This window comes from Bison bison, unplaced genomic scaffold, assembly GCF_000754665.1.
Source record: "Bison bison bison isolate TAMUID 2011002044 unplaced genomic scaffold, Bison_UMD1.0 scf7180017864499, whole genome shotgun sequence".
NCBI classification, from domain to species: Eukaryota; Metazoa; Chordata; class Mammalia; order Artiodactyla; family Bovidae; genus Bison; species Bison bison.
In genome coordinates, this window is record NW_011495058.1 from 4,177,049 (window position 1) to 4,187,266 (window position 10,218).

The 10,218-nt window shown below is 45.6% G+C and overlaps 1 protein-coding gene across 1 annotated transcript in view; it reads right to left on the reverse strand.

Annotated features, from left to right (window-relative positions):
* The window catches only part of RAMP3 (receptor (G protein-coupled) activity modifying protein 3), a 23,122-nt gene extending 13,489 nt beyond the window's left edge, over positions 1-9,633 (reverse strand). The window contains exon 1 of the mRNA XM_010829023.1: positions 9,483-9,633. Coding sequence (XP_010827325.1) covers positions 9,483-9,546 — 64 coding nt within the window. The 5' untranslated portion in view covers positions 9,547-9,633. The remainder of the gene's footprint in view (positions 1-9,482) is intronic.
* Between the last annotated feature and the right edge of the window lie 585 nt (positions 9,634-10,218).

The following is a 10,218-nucleotide window of genomic DNA, read 5'->3' on the forward strand; positions in this document are numbered from 1 at the left end:
ATTAAATATCTAGGAATAAACTTACCTAAGGAGACAAAAGAACTGTACACAGAAAATTATGACACTAATCAAAGAAATCAAAGATGACATAAACATATGGAGATATATTCCACGTTCTTGGGTAGGAAGAATCAATATTGTGAAAATGAATATACTATCAAATGCAATCTACCAGATTCAATGCAATCCTTATCAAATTACCAATGGCATTTTTCACAGAAATATAACAAAAATTTCACAATTCACATGGAAACACAAAAGATCCCAAATAGCCAAAGCAGTCTTGAGAAAGAAGAATGGAGCTGGAGGAATCAAACTTCCTGACTTCAATTTATACTACAAAGCTACAGTCATCAAGACAGTATGGTACTGGCACAAAAACAGAAATATAGATCAATGGACCAAGATAGAAAGCCCAGAGATAAACCCATGTACCTATGGGTACCTTATTTTTGACAAAGGAGGCAAGAATATACAATGGGGAAAAGACAGCCTCTTCAATAAATGGTGCTGGGAAAACTGGACAGCTACATGTAAAAGAATGAAATTAGAACACTTCCTAACACCACACACAAAGATAAACTCAAAATGGATTAAAGACTTAAATGTAAGAGCAGAATCTATAAAACTCTTAGAGGAAAACATAGGCAGAGCACTTGATGACATAAATCAAAGCAAGATCCTCTATGACCCACCTCCTAGAGTAATGGAAATAAAAACAAAAGCAAACAAGTGGGACCTGATTAAACTTAAAAGCTTTTGCACAGCAAAGGAAACTATAAGCAAGGTGAAAAGACAACCTTCAGAATGGGAGAAAATAATAGCAAATGAAACAATTGACAAAGGATTAATTTCCAAAATATACAAGCAGTTCATACAACTCAATGCCAGAAAAACAAAAAACCCAATCGAAAAGTGGAAAAAAGACCTAAACAGACATTTCTCCAAAGAAGACATACAGATGGCTAACAAACACATGAAAAGATGGTCAACATCGCTCATTATTAGAGAAATGCAAATCAAAACTACAATCACCTCACACCAGGCAGAATGGCCCTCATCAAAAAGTCTACAAACAATAAATGCTGGAGAGGCTGTGGAGAAAAGGGAACACTCTTGCACTGTTGGTGGAATGTAAATTGATACAGCCACTATGGAAGACAGTATGGGGAGTCCTTAAAAAAACTAGGAATAAAATCACCGTATGACCCAGCAATCCCACTCCTAGACATATACCCTGAGGAAACCAAAATTGAAAAAGGCACATGTATCCCATTGTTCATTGCAGCACTTTTTACAATAGCTAGAACATGGAAGCAACCTAGATGTCCATCAACAGTTGAGTGGATAAAGAAGTTGTGGTACATATACCCAACGAAATATTACTCAGCCATAAAAAGGAACGCATTTTAGTCAGTTCTGATGCGGTGGATGAACCTAGAACCTATTATACAGAGTGAAGTGAGTCAGAAAGAGAAAGATAAATATCATATTCTAATACACATATACGGAATCTAGAAGAATGGTACTGAAGAACTTATTTACAGGGCAGCAGTGGAGAAACAGACATAGAGAATAGACTTATGGGCATGGGGAGAGGGGAGGAGAGGGTGAATGTATAGAAAGAGTAACATGGAAACTTACATTACCATATGTAAAATAGATAGCCAACGGGAATTTGCTGTGTGTCTCAGGAAACTCAAACAGGGGCTCCATATCAACCTGGAGCAGTGGGATGGGAAGAGAAATGGGAGGGAGGTTCAAAAGGGAGAGGATATATGTATACCTATGTCTGATTCATGTTTGAGAGAAAACAACAAAATTCTATAAAGCAATTATCCTTCAGTAAAACAATAAATTAAAAAGAAAAACAACAACAAAAAAAAGAGAGGTAAAGATGCAGATTCCTGACAACACCAAGAAGGTAGATGGCTGCCACCCACTCAGGCTACCAGCTGCATTAGTAAAGGTCTCAGGAATTAACTTGGAATAGAAAACCATTTCAGCGGTTCCATCAGGGAAACAAAGAAAAGGCAGGCAGGACTGTGTTTCTTTTGTCTAGGGGACTTTCAGACTCTGGGAAGTGATAAACAGCCAAACAGATGCATTTCCGAGAGAAAAGGCTTTTATGGCCAGTCATTTGGAAATGAAAAACAGGAGCTCTCATTCTCCTCCAGGGCAAACAAGCAGCAAGCAGGCCGTGGCCTCGGTGGGCTCAGCAGTGACGGGGCGTGGCCAGTATGGCTCTGGGACACTGTGGTGTCTGGAAGGTTCTGCCCTCAGCCCTTGTGGTCTGGCGAGTTCTTCCCCATCCTGGACCTCAGTTTCCATATAGTGACATCAGAGGACCTCCAAGGCACCTCTGAGCCAAGCACCTCCTTGCAATCACTGGGGTACCTGATATCCAGCACTGCACCTGGGCCCACTTGAGTGCACAGAATCCAATGCGACAGGAGACGGCTCGACGGCAGGACATTACTCCCACCAGTTGCAAAAACAGTGACAGTGCCGTGTTTATACACAGACACACTGGCACAGGCACTCTGTCTGGTGGTGCTGTAAGTGAGCCCCTGGGAGCCACAGATGCTAGCAAACTCAAGTGTTCACAGAATGTGTGCCAGGCACTGGCAGGAGCTTCCCATACATGCAATCCTTCACTCCACACTCCTAGGTCCCCACACAGGGTTACGGGGCCTCAACTGACTGAATCCAACTGACAGTCACATGCATGCGTGCGTGCTTAGTCGCTTCAGTCGTGTCTGACTCTCTGGGATCCCATGGACTGCAGCCCTCCAGTCTCCTCTGTCCATGGGATTTCTCAGGCAAGATACTGGAGTGGGTTGCCATGCCCTCCTCCAAGGGGATCTTCCCAACCCAGAGATCGAACTCATGTGTCCTGTAGCTCCTGCATTGCAGGCGGATTCTTTACTGCTAAGTCACCAGGAAAGCCCAACTGGCAGTCACAACAGCCCTTTCTAGGTTGCTAGAGTGGGAAAAGCTGAGACTAAGTGCCACTAAATGTTTTATGATCATGGGGAACAACTGCTGCAAAGAGAGAGGCGCCCCAGGAGTAATATCCAAACCCAACAGTTTGATCAAGAGCAAGGCATGAAACTGAGCCAGTAGGCCTTGGGTTAATTAGTAGAACTTCAAGCCAAAAGAAAAAAAAAAAAAAGGTGGGGGGCAGGGGAAGGTTTTTTAAATGCAAGTAAGTTTAGGACCCCATGGACTGGTGAGCCATGGCCTGCCAGGCTCCTCTGTCCATGAAATTCTCCAGACAAGAATACTGGAGTGGGTTGCCATTCTCTTCTCCAGGGGATCTTCCCAACCCAGGGATTGAACCCAGATCTCCTGCACTTCAGGCAGACTCCTTACTGTCTGAGCCACCAGGAAGCCACATCATAATTGTGTCTTATCTTTGGATAATATTACCAAAATTAATCTATAAATTACCAAAATTAATCTATGATCTCTATTTAACTGTCTTAAAGAAAAGTGAGCACTTACAAATCAAACATTTCTAAATACAACAAAAAACTAACCAAAATGCAAGGAGATCCAACCAGTCCATTCTGAAGGAGATCAGCCTTGGGATTTCTTTGGAAGGAATGATGCTAAAGCTGAAACTCCAGTACTTTGGCCACCTCATCTGAAGAGTTGACTCATTGGAAAAGACTCTGATGCTGGCAGGGATTGGGGGCAGGAGGAGAAGGGGACGACAGAGGATGAGATGGCTGGATGGCATCACTGACTCGATGGACGTGAGTCTGAGTGAACTCCGGGAGTTGGTGATGAACAGGGAGGCCTGGTGTGCTGCGATTCATGGGGTCGCAAAGAGTCAGACACGACTGAGCGACTGAACTGAACTGAACTAAACCAAAATGAATTTCAGGTTCATGTGCTCTGCAGAATATTAAGTATTAAATTAATATCCAGTATTAAGATTTGTTAATTAATACAGATATGTCTTCAGAGTCATCAGTACTACGTATGATACTTCTCTTGTACAAAGGTTTACTGAAGTCAGTAAATTCATGTTATATCTATTGAAAAAATTATCAACAAAAAACTGATTTGCCATGATGATATTGTCATAAGTAGTAAAATACAGAAAAATGGTATAGAAGTTTTTAGATGAACTCTTTAGAAATGATTATATGTTTTAATTTTTTTAGATTCTCAGTAACTTGAAACTTAAAAGTTTTGCTAAATTAAGTTAAATGATAAAAATCCATTGAAGGTCTAGGTCTTTTTTTAAGATAAAATACTGGAACATTGATTGTTATACAAGTCTAGCAATCTTTTGTCTTCTTAGGAGAGAAAAAACTAAAAATGTTTGTATCACTTTAAAGAGAGAAATTAAGCTATAAAAATGTATGTTTTTAGAGGTTATAGAACATGTTTATAAGTTTGTCAATTAGAAAATGTTAGTATAACAAACAGTTCAATTACTTGCCTTTTGGTTTTTGCTAGAGATTAGGATTTTTAAGGATGAAAATTATAATAAATATGTAATTAAAACTGCCAAAAATAAGTCAGTTGTGTCCGATTCTGTGCAACCCCATAGACTGTAGCCTTCCAGGCTCCTCTGTCCATGGAATTCTTCAGGCAAGAACACTAAAGTTAGGTAGCCAGTGGCTAAGACTCCGCACTCCCAATGCAGGGGGCCAAGGTTCAAACCCTGGTCAAGAAACTAGATCCCATATGCTGCAACTAAGCATATGCAGGCTGGAACAAAGATACCGCATGCCACAACTAAGAGTTTGCATGCCTGACAAAGATCAAAGATCCTGTGTCGCAACTAAGACCTGGCACAGCTAAATAAATAATTTAAAAAAAAAAGAATGGAGATAGTTGTGTTAAAGAAAAAAGAAAAACAATTTTGCCCTAGAGCTCATCGTTTCTAGATGGGGAAAGGATAAGGGACAAACTTACGTGAATACAGAAATCGTGGAGGTTTATGTAAAAGGAATCTTAAGAAAAGTTTTATGCATGGTCAGGATTGAATAAGATTAGATTGAAGTTAATAAAATAGATGAATTTTATTATCAAAAGTAAACTAATATAAGACTGGAGTTTGGTTTTCTCACTCTGTTAAAAGAGCAATGTTTCCTGGAATATTGAGCTGTTTTTGATAAGAGATTTTAGGTTTCCTTCTCTAGCTAACTGAGTTCTCCAAATGGCCCCTGAAGCATCTCTGAAAGAAATATTAAACTAATCAAGATTATTTGGTTTATTAAACTTTATGGAGAGCATTAAATGAAAAATTGACCTAGTGAAGTTGTCAGAGTATAACTACTCATGACATGTATCACTGCTTGCTTTAAGTTAGTGCCTGTACAACATTTGTGTGACAACTGGATATAGCTGATAAGATGTGTAACCTATAAAGGGCTTCCCAAGTGGCACTCATGTCAAAGGACAGTCTGTCAATGAAGAAGACATAAAAGACATGGGTTCAATCCCTGGGTGGGAAGATCCCCTGGAGTAGAGCACAGCAACCCACTCTAGTATTCTCGTCTGGAGAATCCCATGGACAGAGAGCCTGGCAGGCAATAGTCCACAGGGTTGCAAAGAGTCAGACATGACTGAGGCAACTTAACACACACACATAACCTATAAAAGGTCCCACTGTCAACATACCTTTGTAGTCCTTTGTTATGTCTGATTAGTTTTCCTCCAACATGGATAACTAGGCTTTTCATATAAATGAAAAAAAAAATGAAAAAAATTTTTGTTTATATGAAAAAATAACTACTTTTCATATAAGCGAAGAGTAGGATTAGCACCAAGGCAGAGGATAGACCCAGGGCAAGCAGCAAACATGATCAAGGGACAAATATTTTTATCATCAATGCTTTCTACTGAAAGACTTGCCATCAAAAGGGGAAAACGATAGAAGAAATTTTCACATATTGAGGTATGTGGAAGTCATTCTGATTTATATGATTTAACTCAAATTTTACACTAATTTAAAAGAGCTTGTTTGTGGCCTATTTAACACACATTGTAGGGCTTCCCTGGTGGTCCAGTGGCTAAGACTCCATGCTCCCAATGCAAGGGACCTGGGTTCCATCCCTTGTCGGGGAACTAGATCCCACAAGTCGCAACTAAAGTTCACATGCCACAACTAAAAGACTGCATGCTGCAACTAAGACCCAGCACAGCTGAATAAATAAATAAAAGAAATAAATATTTTTAAAAGAATTAATGACTGAAAAGTTGTAGACATGGAGTGACAAAAGTAGCAGTTAGGCCTTACAGCAGTCTCAGAATCTGTAGCTCCTCCCTGAAGAACTTAGATAACACTGTCCAATACCTATTTCTGAGTTGTCTTACAGAATCTAAAACCACCACGGAGAAAGAGCTAACTGCCTGATGATCAAACTGCAGCCGTAATACAAGCTGCTCCAATTTGAGCAGTGCTGTTCTGCACATAGCCCCCACCTGCACATCCTTGAAGCTTTCCCTTAAAAGCTCTTGCCCTGGGACTTCCCTGGCAGTCCAGTGGTTAAGATCTTGCCTTCCAGGGCAGAGGGTACAGGTTGGGTCCCTGGTCAGGGAGCTAAGATCCCACATGCCTTGAAGCCAAACAACCAAAATGTAAAACAGAAGCAAGATTGTAACAAATTCAATCAGTTCAGTTCAGTCACTCAGTTGTATCCAACTCTTTGTGACTCCATGGACTGCAGCACGCCAGGCTTCCCTGTCCATTACCAACTCCCAGAGCTTGCTCAAACTCACGTCCATAGAGTCGGTGATGCCATCCAACCATCTCATCTTCTGTTGTCCCCTTCTCCTCCTGCCTTCAATCTTTCCCAGCATCAGGGTCTTTTCTAAAGAGTCAGCTCTTCACATCATGTGGCCAAAGTACTGGAGCTTCAGCTTCAGCATCAGTCCTTCCAATGAATATTCAGGACTGATTTCCTTTAGGATTGACTGGTTTGATCTCCTTGCAGTCCAAGGGACTCTCAAGAGTCTTCTCCAACACCACAGTTTAAAAGTCTCAGTTCTTCTGCACTCAGCTTTCTTTATGGTCCAGCTCTCACATCCATACAAGACTACTGGAAAAACCATAGCTTTGACTAGATGGACCTTTGGTGGCAAAGTAATGTTTCTGCTTTTTAATATGCTATCTAGGTTGGTCAACAAATTCAATAAAGACTTTTAAAATGGTCCACATTAAAAAAAAAAAAACATAAAATCATTGTAAAAAAATTGTAAAAGCTCTTGCCCTCTGGTTGGCAAGTTGGAGTTGATCTGGGTGGTCTGCCATCTTCCTAGGTTGCTGGCTTCCTGAATAAAGCATTTTCCCCCAGCTAACCCTTGTGTCTTGAAGACTGATTTTTGAGCATTGAGCAGTCAAACCTGAGTGCAGTTTCGGCCCCAATCAGTAACAGGCACCAGCTGAGTGGACTTCTGCTGGACCTCACGACCCCAGGGCCCTGCACAGCAGCACCTGCTTCTGAATTAGGGTTTGTAATTCTCAAAGCACCTTCCCTGATGGGTCCTTCAGAGCCTGTCCTCAGCGGAACCTGATGATCACTAGGAACAGCCCCCTTGCTAGCCCAGCTCCCTGTACCCACTTTGTACCACCCAGAGACAGCTCAGCGATGGCAGGGTGTCAGCATCCAGAGCAGCCCTGGCACCCTCCTTCAAGATGCAGCTGCCTCCAGGGCTGATATGGCCCCCGTCCCATGTATGACAAAGCAGTGTGAGCACATGAGCAGGTCTGTCTCTCTGTGCATCTCCTTGACTCAGTCAGGAGTCAGTTTCTGAGGTCCTCACTCTGATGAGGCCAGCACTGGACTGCGTCTGCTGAGGAGCTGACCTGGACCCTGACCCTGGCTGGGGAGCCTGAGCCCAGGTTCTGTGGGCGAGGGACACCGGGTCCAATGAGACAAGATGAGGTGGCTCCCAGAACCACACCAACATGAGCCCAAGGCTATTAACATGGAAGGTTTCTCCACAGGGCCTGCCTTTGGTCCTTCTCACCTCCAGGCTATAGGTGGGCAAGGAGAGCCTCAGTTTCCATCATAATGAATCAGAGTCTTCTCCCATTACAAGAACCAAAATCTCCATCCAGACGCAGAGAACGGACTTGTGTACACAGCAGGGGAAGAAGAGGGTAGGACGAACTGAGAAAGCAGCGCTGACACATATACACTACCATGTGTAAACAGATAATGAGTGGGAAGCTGCTGTGTAACAGAGGGAGCCCAGCCTGGTGCCCTGTGATGACCTAGAGGGGTGGCATGGAAGCGGGGAGAGGGAGGGGATATACATGTAATTATGATGGATTCGTGTTGTTGTATGGCAGGAACCAACACATTTTAAAGTAACTATCTTCCAATTAAAAAATTAAAATAAAAAAAACTTCATCCAAGGGCTTTGCATTTGAAGCTTGCTGAAATCCTGTATCAGTGTGCTCCTGATCTCCTGACTTCTGGAAGCCACCAATCACTCTTTCCTCTAACACAAAAACCCAGCTAACCCTACGGCTCTAACCCCTGAACATTAAATGAAGTCATACTTTATCCACCCCAGACATCACCAGTGGAAAGATAACCTGGAGTTCAAGATGCCAATGGGCCTAAGCAGCTTTTTCCAAATTCCAGGTCATCGAAGCTGACAGTGGCAATGCAAACAAGCCCAATTTTACATCTTACACTCAGGGAAACTGAGGCCAGTGAGAACAAGGGAGCATCCCAAAGGACCCAGGGGACTGTGGACCCCCAGGCCAGGGCTTCCCCTTCTCAGAGCTGGCCAGGCTCAGGAAGGCTCTCCCACGGAAACCCTCCCCAAACACGGGTACCCTATCACTGGTTCTTGGATGATTTCCTTAGAAGGATTTTTCAAAACAAGCATTTCATTCAATCCATTCCCAGTTTGTGAGCAATGTGTCTTCCCAGGAGCCCCGTGTTTTCTCGGTGGAGAAGGGATCTGGGAGGGGAAACCTCAGAAAGCCGCCCTCTGTCCCCTCCAGCCAGTTGCTCCAGACACAGGCATACACACTCACACTGAAACACTGTCTTCGGAGGACAGACACAGCAGGGAAGATCTAGCACTCCCACTTCTGGTTTCCTCTCATCCACACCCCTGCGCCGGCTGTGCACGCAGGAGCCCCGGACGTGGAGCACACTACCTCACAGGGAGGAGGGAGATGGACACGCCCGCCAGTCCCCAGCCCCAGAACAGCGAGGCCGGAGACATCACAGCAGGGAGGAGCGGGCTCTGGCGGAGCCCGCTGCCGAAGCACAGCCTGCAGGAGACCCTTCGCCTTCCTTCCAAGCCCGGCCCGTCACCATCAGCTGGAGCATCCTGGGGACCGCGCCTCCAGAGCCCGGCGCGCCGGGCTGGCCCAGGTCGGTGCTGAGGAGGAGGAGCAGCCAGGTGCAGAGGCAGGATGCCAAAGGCCGCGAGGATCCCACGACCCCCAAGGAGGTCGGGGCGCCCCGGCGCCGGACTCAGCGCCCCCTTACCGCAGAGCAGCAGCAGCAGCAGTAGTGGAAAAAAGTAGGGGCGCCGCAGCGCTCTTGTCCCCATGGCTGGCCAGCTGTCGCGCGCGGTCCAGCTGTGACGCACAGTCCAGCGGCGGCGCGCGGTGCAGATGCGTCCCCGCTGGGGGCGCCCGGGGACGGAGCCCAGGCCGGGGAGTGGCCGCAAAGAGCCCGCCCCCAGGAGGTGCCTGCCCCTAGGCTGTGCTCTCCGCCCTCTGGGATGCGCCTCCCTCCCCGCCACAGGTGCCCTCCAGCAGGTCGCGCTCTCCCAGGACGTGCTGCCCCTCAGGACGCTCCCATCCCTATGACGAGCCCCGCCAAGGACTCGTCCTACCCCCTAGGACGTGCCTCCCCTCACTGACTGGTCCTTCCCCTAGGACGCATCCCCTCCCCAGCGCATATCCTCTTCCTTCTGCCCTAAGGGTGCAGTCCTAGAAGACCTGGTGTCCAGCTGGGCTGGGGAGCAGGCTTGGGGGCAGGTGGGAGCCTGGCGGGGAGTGGGGTGGACCCAGCAGGTGCACCCACCCTCAACCCAGACCACAAAGGAGCCTGGGAAGGTGTCTGGAGAAAGATAGCTGTGGGGTTCGGTGCCATGGGAGACCCGGGAGGGAGCAAGTGGGTGCAGGGGGCAACCCCCTCGGAGAAAGCTGGGTGTGAGTGGAGGCATCTCTGTGAGGGGGTGAGAAGTGGGGACTTCTGGGTAGAACCCCAAGTACTT